At 39.0% G+C, this 19,934-nt stretch overlaps 1 protein-coding gene across 12 annotated transcripts in view; it reads left to right on the top strand.

Moving 5' to 3' along the window:
- Positions 1 to 19,934, top strand: part of HDAC8 (histone deacetylase 8) — a 296,351-nt gene that overhangs the window by 99,393 nt on the left and 177,024 nt on the right. For all 12 annotated transcript variants that reach the window (XR_005026032.2, XM_057495522.1, XM_057495523.1 and 9 more), the window contains exons 5-7: positions 1,992 to 2,104; positions 5,969 to 6,046; positions 6,660 to 6,768. Coding sequence is in view for 11 of the 12 variants with exons in the window: in XM_057495522.1 (XP_057351505.1) it covers positions 1,992 to 2,104; positions 5,969 to 6,046; positions 6,660 to 6,768 (300 nt within the window). In the remaining variant the exon portion in view is untranslated. The remainder of the gene's footprint in view (positions 1 to 1,991; positions 2,105 to 5,968; positions 6,047 to 6,659; positions 6,769 to 19,934) is intronic.

Raw genomic sequence — 19,934 nt, 5'->3', positions numbered from 1 at the left:
AGCACTTATTTAATTCTAAAACAATGAGAGCTCCTTTAATTAAAGAAAATATTAGGAAAATATAACACACTCATAAAGGCCATTCTGAATTACAGACATCGTCATCATTATTATTCAGGCTATTACCATAGCCAAAATGTTGATTAATGAACATCTCAAAGAAAAGGAAGGGGGCCTTGGCAGTTTCATAGAGGCAGGTAGGTGAGGAGTACATCTGAGAGTCTTAGAGGAGTCACGAGGAAGCATAAAGATGGTTCTTTCCTTGGAACTCTCTGAGGCCATGTGGTCCTTTGTGGTTAACCATTTCTTAGAACACAGAAGGGTGGGGGGGTTCATAACCATCACTGATTTGTAGAAACATGGGGCTCAGATGAAGTTTAATACTATCAGTGAGATGACTGCTCTGTTAGTTTTGTCTATAGAATTTACCTGTATTATTTACATGTCATTATCTTTGCTTGCCTTTTTTGTTTGTCCTTCGGTTTTGTTTTTCTGTGCTGACGATTTACCTCCCTAATTTAACTGTAGGCTCTCTGAAGGAAGGAAGTATGTCTTGTATTGATTTGTATTTCCCCTCCTCCCCTTCTCCCTCCTCTTTTTGCCCACCTACCCAAAAGTTATTGATGTTCAGTATGAAGACAGATGATCTCTTTTTTGATGTGCTAAGACAGTAGGCTTATAAAATGTAAGTTTTCCTAATTGGAAAATAGCATCCAAGAACCTTTGAAGTCACATTTTTAACTCTTATTTTCAGAGAATTCATGGATGGACAAATCTTTTTCTCTGATTGGCTTCTTCCCGGTTGCATACATAAGGCCAAGCTGTTCTTTTGCTAAATGATCACTGAGTTCCCCTGAGGAAAGTCAATGTCTAGTGATATTTTTACCAACTTCCTGCTCACCAATGTGCCTGTCTTGTTGATTCAGCCTGCAAACCAGGGCATTGTTCAGAATATGAAACATTATGGAAGAGATTTCATGAAGAGCTTAATGCATTGTATAGGCACTAGAAAAATCTTACAATCTCAGAGTAGCAAAGATGCCATTTTAAGCGATGTTCATGCCTAGAATTCTGTTTCAGGTAAAACATCAGGGAGAACTTAGAAAAAAGTGGGTTGGATATTTGAAGTGTCTGTGGAAATAAGAGAAACTGAAGCATTTAGGATGAGGCCTTAAAAATAAATTCTAATACATTTTTTATGTAAAGAATGTTCTTTTACAGTTACTCAATGAAGCTTAATGGAAACCTAGTAAAAGAGTAGGTTAATGTTGACAAGAGGTTAAAGTGACACAGTGTTGCTGATTGCAAAAATGCTAAAGGACACCAGTGAAGTCAATGAAGACAGTTTTAGTGAAGGAAACATAACTTTAGAAGAAGCTGCTTCATGCTATGTTGTAATAGTAACATTTATAGAAAGGCAACCATGTTATACTGCCCAGGAGATTATGCATTTGTACATTCTACACTCAGCTTTTATGAGCAACAAGTGCCAAGACTTACTAAAAAAAAAAAGAAAAACTTCTAGGTTATGTCATAGGGTCAGTACAGAGAATCCGATCTCCAGTGTTTACATCTGGCTGAGCAAAATTGTCTTAAGGTCCCTTCTAGATTTTAGCTTTCTTAGGGTCCTATAAATGATAATCAGGGTTCATCTTGATGAACCCAGGGGACTGCAAAATTTTTTAAATGATTCCTGAATCAGTACAGAAAGGTTCTGATTTGTTTAATATGGTTATAATATTCTAGTTCTTTGAAAATCTGGGATCCTGAATGGAAAATGTTATCAGTCAACCTGAATATTTAGTTTACCAAAACACTTCATGCCATGATCATTCTGGCCATTAACTATATAATGTTTGCAGGTAGATTTTTGTTTTGCTTAAAAGAAGGGGGAATTGCAAGGGAATAGACCTCAAGGGTTAGATCTTTGGCTGTAAAGACTCCCTTGGATTGCTTTTGGCTGTTGGCTGTAGCAACTTGTTTTCTTGCAGAGATGAAGCATCTGGTTTTTGTTATCTCAATGATGCTGTCCTGGGAATATTACGGTTGCGACGGAAATTTGACCGTATTCTCTATGTGGATTTGGATCTGCACCATGGAGATGGTAAGCCCTTCACTTTCAAAGATGCTTCATTGCCAGGACATCAGGTTCTTAGTTAAGCTGCTTCTAGGCAATTGGTAAAGGAGAAATGCCTGTTGCAATTGAAATTTTTCAAATTGGGAATCCTCAAGTGGGTAGAGTAGAGATTTTTCTAACTGATACAATTCCTCCTTAGCTGAACAAGATGATTTTAAAATACCAGGTTTATGTAAATTTTCTCCCACCCCTCACTCACCTCCAATAGCAAAGCTCTCCAGTAGAGAACATTAAGAAGTGGAACTCTTACTTGGTGTTTACCCCAGGGTTCAGTAACCTCCCTCAGGCCACTTCCATAGGTTCTAAGTGAAATCTGAAGTTAGGGCTGACAGTCTTTTTTTTTTAATTGAAATACAGTTGATATACAATATTATATTTGTTTCAGTTATATAGAGCTGACAGTCTTGAGGCATCTCTTAAGATAGAATGGGTGCATGATGATGAACTAACATTCTGAATTTTTCACCAATAGAGAAACCAACTCATGCAATGATCAGAATCTGTGCTACTTTCTTTGTATTGCTAAAATATTTAGACCTGAACAAACCCAGGGCATCTTCTCTAATTTTAATTTTAATAGCAGCAGAATCTTTAGCAACTTGCCTTAATTAATGAAATAAATTGCCCATTAATCCCCTCTTAGAAGACTTTGCCAAAAGGGTATATCCAGCCCCTCCTATGTACAGTCCATTTAGAGCAACTGTGACAGTGCCCACATTCCATTTCTTTAGTAAATCCTGTGTGTGATGCATATTTCCACTGACATAGGAACACTTAACCCAGTAAAATTAGTTAAGGATATCCCCTTCTGTCCCCGCTATCAGAAACTGCTGCCTCCCTGTTTCTAGGGATTTGGGAAGATTAACTAATGTAATCAAGGCATAAGAGAGGAAAAGAATAGTATATCACAGAGGCTAGGGTTGGCTGTGCTGCCAAACAGAAAAAGAAGAAAGAAATTGTGGGGGAAACCTCCTGGGGGACTTCACCTAGATAGATGCTACTATGAAATTGTGACAAGAAGATTAAAGGTAACAGAAAAGGATTCAAACAACCACTGTACAACTTTGAGAAACATGTCCACTGCATATCTGGATAGTCAGCCACTGCAAAACACAGCCTTGCTCAGAAACCTTCAGAGGTGCTTTAATTGCCTATAACATCGGTAACATTTGGCCCATGGCGCTTTTTTGTGTGTCCAGCAAGCTAAGAATGTCTTTTTTTTTCATTTTCACAAGGTTGTAAAGAAAAAAAATGTGCAATAGAGACCACGTAGTTTTCAAAGCCAAAAGTATTTATTATGGAGCCACTTGGTTTGCTAACCCTTTGCCTATAAGCGATGGTTCTCAGACTTGGAGTTGTATCAAAATGACCTGAGGAGGCTTGTTTTAAAATGCAGATTCCTGGGCCCCGTCCACCAGATATTCAGATTTAGTGGTCTGGTACAGAACCTGGGAATCTATATTTTAACAACACCCTAGTTGTTTCACAGACCCCACTTTGAAAAACGGTGGTATTTAAGGTAAAGTCCACACTCTGTACCCTGTCCTTCGAGGCCTGTCTCAAAGAGGCCTCACCTCGTCTTTCCAGCCTTCTCTCCCACTACTTCCTGTCCAGGCTACACTACTCAGTGATCTGCAGACATGTCTCACTGCTCCCACCTCCCTGACTTTGCATCACTTTTTCCTGACTTAGTTTTGCTTTCTCCTCATCATTTGCATCTCCACATTCAACCCCGAAACTAAAGTCCCATCAATAGCAGCAGGTTTGCCCTCACTGCTGAAGCCCAAGGGTTCTCTCCACCTGCTCAAGTCCTGTATTGTTTATATCACTGATTTGATATTGAGTTATATATTGTCTTGTATTGTTAGTTAATTTTTTAATGTGTCTGTGCATAGAAACTTTCAGTTCCTTCAGAGCAGAGATTAAGTTGTTTACTCCTGTCCTGCACAATGGCTTAAACAAACAGAACTACGCCTATAGTAGTGGTTCAGTAAAATATTTGTTGAATGAATGATTATGAAATTAGACTGTTCATATTAGAGTTCAAGAATAGAATAAACTCTATTGAGCCACATCAGAATGAAATAAGACTGTCACCTGAAACTGTTCTTTCCATTTACAGTGCTATTTCTACACCGTTTAGAGTTTCCTGTTTGAGCCAACTTTTATGGTGTGTTTCATTTCAGTTTATTTCCCCTCTTCAGCACCTCCCTTCCAATGACCCCTGAACACCTCCAGACTCTTACACATTTGGTTTATTTTAAATCTCCCATGATTCCATAACTAGCATCCTATGTTGGCTTCACCAGCACTCTTACCCAGTCCTCACCTTCTTTCATCTACCTAACCACCTTTCTCCTTCATACCAAGCCCCATACCCTCCACCTATCTGTATGTGTCCTTTTTTAAAGTAGAATTTCCTTGCAATGCTTAAGGGTATTTCCTGTGAGAACAGATACAAATGGCTACTAAACACGAAAAGGTGCTCAATAGCCCAATACACAGAGAAATGCAAATTAGAACATGACCATTGTTTCTACCTAAGATTAAAAAGGGTAATAATAGACAGTGCTACTCAGGGTGTAAGAAAATGGGAACTCTTACATACCACTGATAGAAGTGAAAATTGGTACTGCCTTTCTGGATGGATAAATTATCAGGATTTTCATGAATTACCCTTGTTTATTAACTTCAGTTTCGATGTTAAAATGCTATTTTAATTTATTTTGTTTTATTTTGTTTACTTAATACTTTGTGCCTAGAGCCCTTAACTGGTTTTAACTGCCTCCCTAGGGCAAAACATAAGGCTTGGGAAATTCAAACATAGCTCTGATGTACAAATAGAGTTAATATTTTTTAAGGTCTTTTTGTTGGCCGCTAATGAAGACTGAAAGGATTAAGTAAACACAGAGACCATCTCTTTTTTTGAAACATAAAAGAAGTATGTGAATTTGCTAGTAGTCCTTCCATTTTACAGATGGAATATCTGAATACAAGTTGACATGTATTTATGGGAGGAAAGTGTGGAGGTAGGCAGTGTGTTTGTATGAATAAGTAGTGGCTCATAATAGTTACATCTTCTGTCTCTCAGGTCGCTGTTCATTTTCTGATTATGTTTAAATAGAAAGGGGACTCCTTTCTAGAAAACTTTTGTCCCCCATCTTTCTCCAGGCTTTAAAACTCTGTTGTTAAGTGACTATTAGGTGACAGTGCTTTCCATGTTTTAGCCAGAAAGATGTACTATAGATTATCTATTACACACACGGGATTTGGAGTGAACTGCATTCATAACCAAATCTGTATCATAAAGAGGCACTTGTAATTAGGTTTTCACTATTAATGCCTAATGTTTATTCTGATCATGTTTTTCAAAGAGTTGCCACATTGTACTCCTTTGGAAAAATATCCCAAGAATTTAACTGGAACCACTGAAACAAAACCTAAAGCTTCCAAGATGGTGCTAGTTTCCTCTATTCAGCTCTGTGGATAATGCCTCCATTCTGAGCTCAAGACTTTGCCCACCTTTTAGAACAGGTTATCAAAGAAAGCCTGGATATCCATGGCTTGAAAAGGAGAAATCCAGTTAAAATTTGCTGTGAATTTGAAAAGGAACCCCCTATACTTTACTCAAGACCACAGTTCTACCTTATCCTATAATGACAGAGATCAGGGACCAGAGGGTTTTGTTGCTTGTATTCCTCCACTTGTTAGCTTGATGACTGCTACCTCCTCGTCTTTCTTCCTTCCCACAGTGGCTTTCTAGAGTTTCAGTTGTTGGAAACAGGAGTTGCATGTATGAAGTGATTATTCTGCTGTTTCTTTCTCTGGTAGGTGTAGAAGATGCCTTCAGTTTCACCTCCAAAGTCATGACGGTGTCCCTGCACAAATTCTCCCCAGGATTTTTCCCAGGCAAGTGACCTGTGTGCTCAATATTACATTTGAGGAATAAATCCTTCAGTTCTTCTATACATTTCTTATGTGTTATATTTGGATCATTTCATGTGGATAATACTTTATTGACTACTTACTCTGCAAAATTTTAACACAGGTCATTTCAGGAGACAGCGATAAAGGGAATGTAATACTGTTTGTTTTTCCAGATGATTTTTATGAACTGTCAATAGGCAGCTCCCTTACACTGACTGAACTATCAGATATCCTGCAAAATTCCTAACATCCTAAAATTGCAATGATGCAGTAATATTATGTTGGGCTATTATGTCAGTCTTGATGTATGAAAAATCAAGCAAAGGACTTAATCTCTTTTCCTTTTGCATTTGCTCCAGCAAGATGGAAAGCAAGGTTTTTCCATTCTCTTATAGTTTGGCTGCTTCCCCAACATTATTTATAACAGTTACTTCTCCATATTATTTTTCTTAATTTAATTCCCTTAGAAGCCAACACTAATTCAGGATCGTTCTCCTAATTGACCTTTTGGTCTGATAAATTCCTGCCAGAGAATGCTTCAAGTTTCCAATGCTGATGTTCTTAAAACTGTTCACAGTGATCTTCTGTTTTACAGGAACAGGTGATGTGTCTGATGTTGGCCTAGGGAAGGGACGGTACTACAGTGTAAATGTGCCCATTCAGGATGGTATCCAGGATGAGAAGTATTACCACATCTGTGAAAGGTATGGTTGTAACAGTGAGCCAGTATGAAGTAGATTACATTTCTGTAGGATGAAATGGCCCCCAGTCTTTAAAAATTGAGAATTCTTGTTCTCAGAGAACAATTTGAAAAAGAAAAAAACCACTATATACCTATGTAGCTTTTGCGCACTGCTCGCTATGCTTATTTGATTATGTAACCATCCAGTTTGGGAGAGCCAAACATTGGGACCATAGCCACACTCTTGCTTTCATCTTACCTGCTACCCTAGATGATTAAGGCCATCCCAAGAGCAGAGCTTCTGTGCTATCCTGGGAAATCCCTTGTCTGCTATTTTCCTAGCTAAAACCTGCATGTATGTGATTTCATTAACCTGGAATGGTCTGAATGTTTTGGTTTTCCATCCAGATCTGCTGCCATACATTGGTGTGAATATTAGAGAATTCTTTACTACAAGTTCTTGAGTTCTATCCTTTGTGTTAAAAATGGAGTCTGTGTGTAAAAAGAAATCTGTTCTTTTTATACAACAGTTAAGGATTAAATTAAAGCCACTTGTAGGCAACAGAGCTCTATGCCAGTGTGTAGACCATTGGGGCTGAAAAGCCCTGCAGAATTGGTGGGGTGCAGGGGCGCTGAACTCATATTCATAAAAATTGAGATTGGTCAAGTACAAACTCACTGCTGACACTGGAAGTAGAGCAAGTGAGTCTGAGTAGAAATTAGCAAGCCAACATTTCTTAAGGTAAGTAATGGGGATTGTGGTGCTTTTGATCCCTCCCCACTTCAGCTCAAATTTCTCCCAACCTCTGGTGGAAATAAGGACTTCCCAAAGGTGCCTACACTGGCCATCATCGCTGAAAGCTGTATAAACAAAGTCAAAGTATTAAAAAAATAAAAACTTTATGCTTCAGAGGTGGCTCTTGAATCAAGAGATTTGGCAAGCCAAGTCATCGCTCAAAAGCTCTAGCCTCTTCATGGTTTTGATCATGTACACTGGCTACATCTGTGTTTTCAGACTGAAAAGGCCTTTTTTTTTTTTCAGAGCCTGCTATTGATAGTTTTAATTGCCCTTCTTTGTTCCCCTTAGGCTCTGTTCCATCTGTCTTGAGGTGTGCAGATCAGAGCTGCTTATGTAACTTTACCAATGAAGATGTCCTTTGGTTCTATGTAAAAGGATACTTATTTTGTTTTGTTTTTTTAATCCCCTTCTTAATAGTATTCAACGTTTTGTTGCCCTTTTCTTTGCCATAGCGGGAAACTAGATGTTCTCTTGAGGGCTCTGTCCACAGGGTTTCCTACAGCTTTTTCCTGGGTGTTAATTGAAAGGTCAGCACCCATCATCCTGCAAATGTAGTTTGTAATATTTGGCCCTCCCTGGATGAATTACCTTACACATGCCCCTATGGGAGCTCATGTGCCAATCATAAAACCTCCTGAGATTGTCCTTTAACCGCCATCAACTTGACATTTCACTGCCTGGAAAAGCTGAGTATCATCTGCACACTTGAACATTTCCCAGTACTCACCCAAGAAAGTCTAGTACTTACCCTTCTTCAATCAGAAAACTGTCTGTCTCTCCCTGTATTTTCTTTTTTTCTCTCTTGCCAAACCAGTTCCATCTACATGATTTAAAGGAATTATTGAAATCCCATGGTAATTCCTGTTTAAAATAGCATTGGTATTAGACTTAATTAGAAGCATTTAAAAAGTGAGTTTAGCCCCAAGAAAAAGATGAAGATCACACATGATTTCCCTTTATGGAAACCATGTTGCTGCCCCCACCCCAGTGTATAGGAGACTAGCATTTATTAAAGATTCTTCCAGCTTGCCTACCAAGGTACCAGATACTCATCAATTTATAGTTCCCAGGGCCTCATTTGCCTGTGGAGCCACACCAGCAATGCATACAGTGATCATCCAGAATAACAGGTTCCAGGTTTTCATTAGTACAATCATTTTTCCTTTTGATTCCTTTCAGAAGTCAAGTCTGGTCAGGGCATTATGGGAAGGCACCTCTGATTCCAAGGGTGCCAGGAAGGCTTCCTGACCTAAACATCTCTCCCATCTGTTGAGCCAATATCTGAAATTCCTTTAACAAGGCACATACTTTTACTCTGTAATTAGAAATAGGCCTTAAACTGGAATTTTGGCACAGTCTCTCTTCCACACCCTCACTCTGCCATAACTGTTTGGTTTCCCAGAGCTTTTCCTGACAGCAGTTTTTGGAATGGTTAGGGCATGAGCACAAGCGTTCAGAGAAGCAGGAACTAGGTAGTGGAGCAGTACAGGGAAAGAGGCACCAAAAGAAACAATTTCTGCCAATCAAATAGTTGTGCAAAGGGTCAGCCCTGGTGATTGTATCACTTAGCCCCAGTCGTTATGCTTTTGACTACGTCCAGTTTGCTGGAACCAGAGTCTCTTGCCCATTTGCCATTATGACCTCTGGCCTATCTGCCTACCTCAAAAGACATAATAGACATAGGAATGGTTTACACATGGAAAAAAGCCATTCAGTGTATCTGCCAGCTCCTCTTCATCCTTTTTGTTCCATGAGCCCACTCGTTTTCTGGCTCACTCCTTACCTGTGATAAATAAGGGACTACTTACTGCTGGTTCATTTATAAAATGTTCTAATTTTTGTTTGCTACTTGATTTCTTGTTTGCCTTTGAACTACCTCTCCCTATGGGATTCTATTTCTTTTCCTCACCTCTCCATTCCTCTCCTTCCTTCCTTCCCTCCTTTATGGCCTTTTCCTCTGCTATAGCCTTTTTGACCTGGCCACCTAGTCAGGCAGGAACTTAATGGTTTCATCTTAAGGTTGAACACACTCTCTTTATTTTAAAAAATTGTCTTAGGGTTTCTTTCTTTAATAGACTGGATATAGAATCTTTACATGAATGTTTTCAACACCAAAAGACCCTGGTTCCATTTTATACAAAAGACAATTTCACAGTCAGGGTTCCCTAGGTCATTCAATACTAATTTAAAAGACAAGGGTCACTGATTCCCAAAAGCTTCCGGTAATTTCCATGGGAGCTACTAGAGTTGGTATTACAGTTAGAACCCTCTTTTAACTAGCATAAAGTAATATCAACATTTTTCTTGTAAGCACACCTGCTCCTTCAAATAGAAGCTTTGGACCCAGCATAGAGATGATGGAGGTATATTATATGCTAGATTTACATGAAGCGCCCCCCTCCTGCTGGGCCACAAGCGCACAGATACACAAAGTTTAATGGGAGGGGAAGGCTGTTTTGCCAAAGGGAGGATGTGCTAGTTCCCAAGCTACATCATCTGGAAGAGGAAATACTGTTTTGCCTATGTTTAACCTGTTTACTCTCTAATTATATTTGCAATGTGAGGTAATCTTAATAATGTCTAAACTCTTACCTAAACCACTATGTTGACGACTTGGGCATTTATAGTTAAGGACTGTGGGAGAGAAAGATAAATACTTCCTTGTTGTTTGTTCAAGAAAAGTTTTGATAAATGGTAGGGTACCACTCTGAAAACCCAAATCTTTCAGGATGTCCATACTACTTGCCCATTATGAACTGTCATGGCATATATGTAGTTTGAAAAAGAAATTCAGAGGTGTGCTTAAACTTCTTAGTTTGTATCCTACCTATGACTTTACAACCCTAACAGCAAAACACATTCTTTTCTAAATGTCTCATTATTAATATGATCTCATAGGAAAGCTATATATATGGTGTTTATAGTATCTATGGATACAAAATATACTGAAGTTGACAGTTCAACACTTTGAAGAAAACCCTTACGTATTACTAAGAATATTCAAGTATTCAACTCTGTAAAATAATTAAGTACAGGCACTGCATAAATATTTCACCAAAAGGAAAACACATTGTTGAACAAACTTCTTAATGAACAAGACTAATAAAAGGCCCTATTAAACAGGACTCCTCATTCAATAACATTCTTGATCCACATATGCAAAACTTTGCTAGTTAGAGCTATGAGCCTAACCAAAGAAACAATCTTATTCTAGTGAACTGGGGTTCACAATGGTAGTTATTAAAATAAGAATCTACCTGGATTTTGTTCTTGGCCTGTTTCCCTTTAGTGCTATGGCTGATATTCTGTAACTCAAAATTGAAAGAAACCTTTTTTCCCCATCAAAGACCACTAACCTAAAGAAAAATTCAGATACCAGAACTAAAAAAAGGAAACAATATTTTTGGCTCTTTTCTTATAATAGACAAATATTATACTTTTTATTTTTAATAATTTTATATCTCTTTAACTCCTTTTTGAAACATTCATTCTACTGTGCATGGGGTTAACTAGAGCAGTCTACCCAGGAAAACCTTGTTCAAAGACAACAGTAAGCTCATTAAAGGAACAGCTCATTTAAACTTTTTTTCATTCCTGTGGGAAATTCCTTTCTTCATCTACACTGAGCTCCACCACTATCCAACAAAGAAAAAACATATCGCTAATACTCAATGCAGTGTTTCTGTAGTATATGTTTGTCATACAAGAATTGTCCTTAGGGAGCCAAGATGGTGGCGTGAGTACAGCAACAGAAATCTCCTCCCAAAACCATACATATTTTTGAAAATAAAACAAACATAACTATTCCTAAAAGTGAGACCAGGAGACACAGGACAACAGCCAGACTACATCTACACCTGAGAGAACACAGCACCTCGCGAAGGGCGTAAGATACTAGCCGCAGCCTGGTGGGACCCAAGCGCCCCTCACTCCAGCTCCCGGCAGGAGGAGAGGAGTCAGAACGGGGAGGGAGAGGGAGCCCAGGACTGCTAAATAGCCAGCCCTAGTCATCTGCACCAGGACCACAGATACACAGTGCGTGGTGTGCTGGATACTAGGGAAACAGGACAGTAAAACCTGCAAGAGGGTCTCTGCAGCCGGCATGCCTGGAACAAAGAAAAGCAAGTGCTTTTTGAAAGTCTTAAAGGGGCAGGGACCCCACAGCTGGACGGAAGTGTCCCAGGACACATAGTCCAGCATCTGGGAATCCCAGGGAACTCCGGGCGCCCTAACGCCCTGGGCGGCAGCGCAGCTCGTAGGCCCCTCATGGAGATAAACAGCCTCCCGCCCATTTCCCCTCCAACGCAGCTCCGCCATATTGGAGCAGCAGCCTGAAGCCAGCCATGCCGACAGTAACTGCAGAGCTCCACAGTGACTGGGCAAGAATCAGAGACCCTGTCTGCACACAGCTGCCCAGCACAAGCCGCTAGGGGTTGCTGTTCTCCCAGGAGAGGAAGGCCACAAACAAGTAAGAATGGACATTCTCCCAGCCAACACTCGCAGCAGCTCCCCACGACTACCTCTATCGCCATGAAAAGGCAGAAGAATTTGATACAAACCAGACTAACCCAGACATCCTCCCCTGAGAAGGAATCTGGGGAGATAGACCTAACCAATCTCCCTGAAAAAGAATTCAAAGTAAAGGTCATAACCATGCAGATGGATCTTCAGAGAAATATGCAAGAGCTAAGGGATCAAGTCCAGAGGGAGATTACAGAAATGAAACAATCTCTGGAAGGACTTAAGAGCAGACTGGATGAGGTGCAAGAGGCCATTAATGGAATAGAAATCAGAGAAGAGGAACAGAGAGAAACTGACACAGAGAGATATAAAAGGATCTCCAGGAATGAAACAAGATAACTTAATGTGACCAATCCAAAAGGAAAAATATCCGCATTATAGGGGTACCAGGAGAAGAAGAGAGAGGAAAAGGGATAGTATGTGTATTTGAAGAAATAATTTCTGAAAACTTCCCCCAAGTGGGAGAGGAAATAATCAATCAGACCATGGAAGAACACAGAATGCCCAACAGAAGGGACCCAAGGAAGACAACACCAAGACACATGATAATTAAAATGGCAAAGATCAAGGACAAGGACACAGTTTTAAAGGCAGCTAGAGGGAGGAAAAAGGTCACCTAAAAAGGAAAACCCATCAGGCTATCATCAGACTTCTCAACAGAAACCTTACAGGCCAGAAGACAATGGCATAATATATTTAATGCAATGAAACAGAAGGGCCTGGAACCAAGAATACTGTACCCAGCACGATTATCATTTAAATATGAAGGAGGGATGAAAGAATTCCCAGACAAGCAAAAGTTTAGGGAATTTGCCTCCCACAAACCACCTCTACAGGGTATTTTAGAGGGACTGCTCCAGATGGGAGCACACCTAAGACTAAATAGATGTCACCAGAGAAAACAAAATCACAGCAAAGAAAGCAGACGAACCAAATACTAACTAAAGGCAAAAAAAAAAAATCAACTACCCACAAAAGCAGTTAAATGAAACACAAAAGAGCACAGAATAAAACAACCAAAATATAAAGAATGGAGGAGGGGGAATAAGAAGAGAGAGAAATAAAGAATCACCAGACAGTGTTTATAATAGCTCAATAAGTGAGTTAATTTAGACAGTAAGATACTAAAGAAGCTAACCTTGAACCTTTGGTAAACACGAATCTAAAGCCTGCAATGGCAATAAGTACACATTTTTCAATAATCACACTAAATGTAAATGGACTGAATGCACCAATCAAAAGACACAGAGTAATAGAATGGATAAAAAAGCAAGACCCATCTATATGCTACTTACAAGAGACTCACCTAAAACCCAAAGATACGCACAGACTAAAGTCAAGGGATGGAAAAAGATATATCATGCAAACAACAGGGAGAAAAAAGCAGGTGTTGCAGTACTAGTATCAGACAAAATAGACTTCAAAATAAAGAAAGTAACAAGAGATAAAGAAGGACATTACATAATGATAAAGGGCTCAGTCCAACAAGAGGATTTAACCATTCTAAATTTATATGCACAAAACAAAGGAACACCAACATATGTGAAACTAATACTAACAGAACTAAAGGAGGAAATAGAATGCAATGCATTCATTTTGGGAAACTTCAAAAGACTCACTCCAAAGGATAGATGCACTGGACAGAAAATAAGTGAGAACACAGAGGCACCGAACAACACACTAGAACAGATGGAAATAATAGACATCAATAGAACTCTACATCCAAAAGCAACAGGATACACATTCTTTAAAGTGCACATGGAACATTCTCCAGAATAGACAACATACTAGACCACAAAAAGAGCCTCAGTAAATTCAAAAAGATTGAAATTCTACCAACCAACTTTACAGACCACAAAGGTATAAAACCAGAAATAAATTGTACAAAGAAAACAAAAAGGCTCACAAACACATGAAGGCTTAACAACATGCTCCTAAATAATCAATGGATCAATGACCAAATTAAAATAGAGATCAAGGAATATATGGAAAAAAATCACAACAACAACACACAGCCCCAACTTTTGTGGGACTAAGTGAAAGCAGTCTTAAGAAGGAAGTATATAGCAAACCAGGGAAACTTAAAGAAGGAAGAACAATCCGAAAAGAATAGTCTAACGTCACAATTATCGAAATTGGAAAAAGAAGAACAAATGAGGCCTAAAGTCAGCAGAAGGAGGGACATAACAAAGATCAGAGGAGAAATAAATAAAATTGAGAAGAATAAAACAATAGAAAATTCAATGAAACCAAGAGCTGGTTCTTTGAGAAAATTAACAAAATAGATAAGCCTCTATGCAAACTTATTAAGAGAAAAAGGGAATCAACACATATCAACAGAATCAGAAATGAGAAAGGAAAAAAAAAGACAAACCCCACAGAAATACAAAGAATTATTAGAGAATACTATGAAAACCTATATGCTACCAAGCTGGAAAACCTAGAAGAAATGGACAACTTCCTAGAAAAATAAAACCTTCCAAGACTCATCAAGGAAGAAACACAAAATGTAAACAAACCAATTACGAGCAAAGAAACTGAAGCAGTAATCAAAAAACTACCTAAGAACAAAACCCCTGGGCCAGATGGATTTACCTCAGAATTTTGTCAGACATACAGAGAAGACATAACACCCATTCTCCTTAATGTTTCCCAAAAAAAAAAATAGAGGAGGAGGGAATACTCCCAAACTCATTCTATGAAGCCAACATCACCCTAATACCAAAACCAGACAAAGACCCCACCAAAAAAGAAAACTACAGACCAATATCCCTAATGGACATAGATGCAAAAATACTCAACAAAATATCAGCAAGCCGAATTTAAAAATATATCAAAAGCATCACACACCATGACCAAGTGGGATTCATCCCAGGGACACAAAGATGGCACAACATTAGAAAATCAATGAACATCATCGACCACATAAACAAAAAGAAGGATAAAAACCACATGATCATCTCCATAGATGCTGAAAAAGCATTCGACAAAATTTAACATCCATTCATGATAAAAACTCTCAACAAAATGGGCATAGAGGGCAAGTACCTCAACATAAATAAAGGTCATATATGATAAACCCACAGCCAACATCATACTGAACAGTGAGAAGCTGAAAGCTTTTCCTCTGAGATCGGGAACAAGACAGGGATACCCACTCTCCCCACTGTTATTCAACATAGTACTGAAGGTCCTAGCCACAGCAATTAGACAAAACAAAGAAATACAAGGAATCCAGATTGGTAAAGAATAAGTTAACCTGTCACTATTTGCAGATAACATGATATTGTACATAAAAAACCCTGAAGACTCCACTCCACAACTACTAGAACTGATATCGGAATACTGAAAAGCTGCAGGATACAAAATTAACACACAGAAATCTGTGGCTTTCCTATACACTAACAATGAATGAATAGAAAGATAAATCAGGAAAACAATTCCATTCACAATTGCATCAAAAAGAATAAAATACCTAGGAATAAAACTAAACAAAGAAGTAAAAAACTTATACCCTGAAAACTATAAGACACTCTTAAGAGAAATTAAAGAGGTCACTAACAAATGGAAACTCATCCCATGATACTGGCTAGGAAGAATGAATATCGTCAAAATGGACATCCTGCCCAAAGCAATATACAGATCTGATGCAGTCCCTATCAAATTACCAACAGCATTCTTCAATGAACGGGAACAAGTAGTTCAAAAATTCATATGGAAACACCAAAGAACCCGAATAGCCAAAGCAATCCTGAGAAGGAAGAATAAACTGTGGGGAGATCTCGCTCCCCAACTTCCAACTCTACTACAAAGCCACAGTAATCAGGACAATTTGGTACTGGCACAAGAACAGAGCCACAGACTAGTGGAACAGAGTAGAGACTCCAGGCGTTAACTCAAACACATATGGTCAATCAATATATGATAAAGGTGCCATGGCCATACAATGGGGAAATGACAGTCTCTTCAACAGATGGTGCTGGCAAACCTGGACAGCTACATGTAAGAGAATGAAACTGGATCACTCTCTAACCCCATACACAAAAGTAAATTCAAAATGGATCAAATACCTGAATGTAAGTCATGAAACCATAAAACTCTTAGAAAAAACATAGACAGAAATCTACTGGACATAAACAAGAGCGACTTTTTCATGAACATATCACCCCGGGCAAGAGAAACAAAATTAAAAATGAACAAGTGGGACTACATCAAGCTGAAAAGCTTCTGTGCAGCAAAGGACACCATCAATAGAACAAAAAGGTACCCTACAGTATGGGAGAATGTATTCATAAATGACAGATCTGATAAAGGCTTGACATCTAAAATATATAAAGACCTCACGCACCTCACCAAACAAAAAGCAAATAATCCAATTAAAAAATGGGCAGAGGAGCTGAACAGACACTTCTCCAAAGAAGAAATTTAGATGGCCAGCAGACACAGGAAAAGATGCTCCACATTGCTAATTATCAGAGAAGTGCAAATTAAAACCACAATGAGATATCATCTCACACCAGTAAGGATGGGTACCATCCAAAAGACAAACAGAAACAAATGTTGGCGAGGTTGTGGAGAAAGGGGAACCCTCCTACCCTGCTGGTGGGAATGCAAATTAGTTCAACCATTGTGGAAATCAGTATTGAGGTTCCTCAAAAAGCTCAAAATAGAAATACCATTTGACCCAGGAATTCCACTTTTAGGAATTTACCCTAAGAATGCAGCAGCCCAGTTTGAAAAGGACAGATGCACCCCTATGTTTATGACAGCACTATTTACAATAGCCAAGAAATGGAAGCAACCTAAGTGTCCATCAGTAGATGAATGGATAAAGATGTGGTACATATACACAAAGGAGTATTATTCAGCCATAAGAAGAAAACAAATCCTACCATTTGCAACAACATGGATGGGGCTAGTGGGTATTATGCTTAGTGAAATAAGCCAGGTGGAGAAAGACAAATACCAAATGATTTCACTCATATGTGGAGTATAAGAACAAAGAAAAACTGAAGGAACAAAACAGCAGCAGAATCACAGAACCCAAGAATGGACTAACAGTTACAATAGGGAAATGAACTGGGGAGTATGGGAGGAAAGGGAGGGATAAGAGCAGGGGAAAAAAAAGAGGGTATTATGATCAGCATGTATAATGTGGGGGGGGCATGGGGAGGGCTGTGCAACACAGAGAAGATAAGTAGTGATTCTACAACATCTTACTAGCTGATGGACAGTGACTATAATGGGGTTTGTGGAGGGGGGTGACTTGGTGAAAGGGGAATCCTAGTAAACATAGTGTTCTTCATGTAATTGTAGATTAATGATAACAAAAAAATAGTTAAAGGATTTGAGCTGACACATCACAAAATAAAAATTCAGATGTCCAAAAAAAAATAAGAATTGTCCTTAGACCCTGATATAACCTCAGAAATACAAGTCAGTGGTATTTTAAGCACAGGACTTATTCCTGTGCATCTGGGGCCAAAATTCACCTCTCTGAAGCCACTCTGACCTTCCTACAAAAGAACTGAGCACCTCAAGTTTCTTGTAGTATTTTTTCAAGTTATTATTGATATACAAACTTATGAAGGTTCCACATGAAAAACAATGTGGTTACTACATTCACTTATATTATCGAGTCCGCCCCACCAAATGCCATTGCAGTCACTGTCCTTCAGTCTTCTAAGATGCCACAGAGTCACTATTTGCCTTCTCTATGCTACACTGTCTTCCCCATGATACCCCCCACACCATGTGTCCCAATCTTAATACCCCTCAATCCCCTTCTCCCTCCCTCCCCACCCACCCTCCCAGACCCCTCCCCTTTGGTAAGTCCCAGTCCCTTCTTGGAGTCTGAGTCTGTGCTGCTTTGGTCCTTCAGTTTTGCCTCGTTGTTATACTCCAAAAATGAGGGAAATCATTTGGTACTTGTCTTTCTCCATCTGGCTTATTTCACTGAGCATAATATCTTCCAGCTCCATCCATGTTGCTGCAAATGGTGGGATTTGTTTCTTTCTTATGGCTGAATAGTATTCCATTGTGTACATATACCATATCTCTATCCGTTCATTTACTGATTGACACTTAGGTTGCTTCCATATCTTGGCTATTGTAATTAGTGCTTCAATAAACATAGGGGTTCATATTTCTTTTCAATTCTGAGAAATTATATTCCTTCCGTAAATTTGTAGGAGTGGAAATCTGGGGTCAAATTGTATTTCTATTTTCAGTTTTTTTAGGACTTCCATATTGCTTTCCACAATGATTGAACTTGATACTGGCCATCCTAACTGCTGTGAGGTTAGGATGAAAGACTGAAGAAACAAAACAGCAGCAGAATCACAGAACCCAAGAATGTACTAACAGTTACCAAAGGGAAAGGAACTGGGGACAATGGGAGGGAAGGGAGGGATAAGAGCAGGGAAAAAGATATCTCATTATGGTTTTTATTTGCATTTCCCTGATAATTAGTGATGGGGAGCATCTTTTCATGTGCCTGTTGGCCATCTGAATTTCTTCTTTTGAGAAATGTCTGTTCCTATCCTCCACCAAATTTTTAATTGGGTTATTTGCTTTTTGTTCATTGAGGTGTGTGGGTTCTTTATAAATTTTGGATGTTAACACCTTGTCGGATATGTCATTTACAAATATATTCTCCCATTGTGTAGGATGCCTTTTGTTATGCTGATGCTGTCGTTTGTGTATAGAAGCTTTTTAGCTTGATGTAGTCCCATGTGCTCATTTTTGCTTTTGTTTCCCTTGCTCGAGGAGATGCGTTCAGGAAAAAGTTGTTCATGTTTATATTCAGGAGATATTTGCCTATGTGTTTTTTTTGGTATCATTAATCCACAATTACATGAGGAACATTATGTTTATTAGGCTCCCCCCATCACCAAGTCCCCCCCACATACCCCATTACAGTCACTGTCCATCAGCATACTAAGATGCTATAGAATCACTACTTGTTTTCTCTGTGTTGTACCACCCTCCCCGTGCTGCCCCCACATTATGTATGCTAATAGTAATTCCCCCTCCCCTTTTTTTCCCCTTATCCCTCCCTCCCACCCATCCTCCCCAGTTCCTTTCCCTTTGGTAACTGTTAGTCCATTCTTGGGTTCTGTCATTCTGCTACTGTTTTGTTCTTTCAGCTTTTTCTTTGTTCTTCTACTCCACAGATGACTGAAATCATTTGATACTTGTCTTTTTCTGCTTGCCTTATTTCACTGAGCATAATACCCTCTAGCTCCATCCATGTTGTTGCAAATGGTAGGATTTGTTTTCTTCTTATGGCTGAATAATATTCCATTGTGTATATGTACCACATCTTCTTTAACCATTCATCTACTGATGGACACTTAAATTGCTTCCATTTCTTGGCTATTGTAAATTGTGCTGTGATAAACATAGGGGTGCATATGTCCTTTTCAATCTGGGATGCTGCATTCTTAGGGTAAATTCCTAGGAGTGGAATTCCTGGGTCAAATGGTATTTCTGTTTTGAGCATTCTGAGGAACCTCCATACTGCTTTCCACAATGGTTGAACTAGTTTACATTCCCACCAGCAGTGCAGGAGGGTTCCCCTTTCTCCACAACCTCGCCAACATTTGTTTCTGTTTGCCTTTTGGATTGTGGCCATCGTTACTGGTGTGAGGTGATATCTCACTGTGGTTTCAATTTGCATTTCTCTAATGATTAGTGATGTGGAGCATCTTTTCATGTGCCCATTGGCCATCTGAATTTCTTCTTTGGAGAAGTGTCTGTTCATGTCCTCAGCCCATTTTTAAACTAGATTATTTGCTTTTTGTTTGTTGAGGTGCATGAGCTCTTTATATATTTTGGATGTCAACCCTTTATTGGATCAGTCATTT

The sequence above is a fragment of the Manis pentadactyla genome, chromosome X, assembly GCF_030020395.1.
Source record: "Manis pentadactyla isolate mManPen7 chromosome X, mManPen7.hap1, whole genome shotgun sequence".
Taxonomy (NCBI): Eukaryota; Metazoa; Chordata; class Mammalia; order Pholidota; family Manidae; genus Manis; species Manis pentadactyla.
The sequence above is the reverse complement of the archived record's forward strand: the minus strand, read 5'-3'. Positions and strand labels throughout refer to the sequence as shown.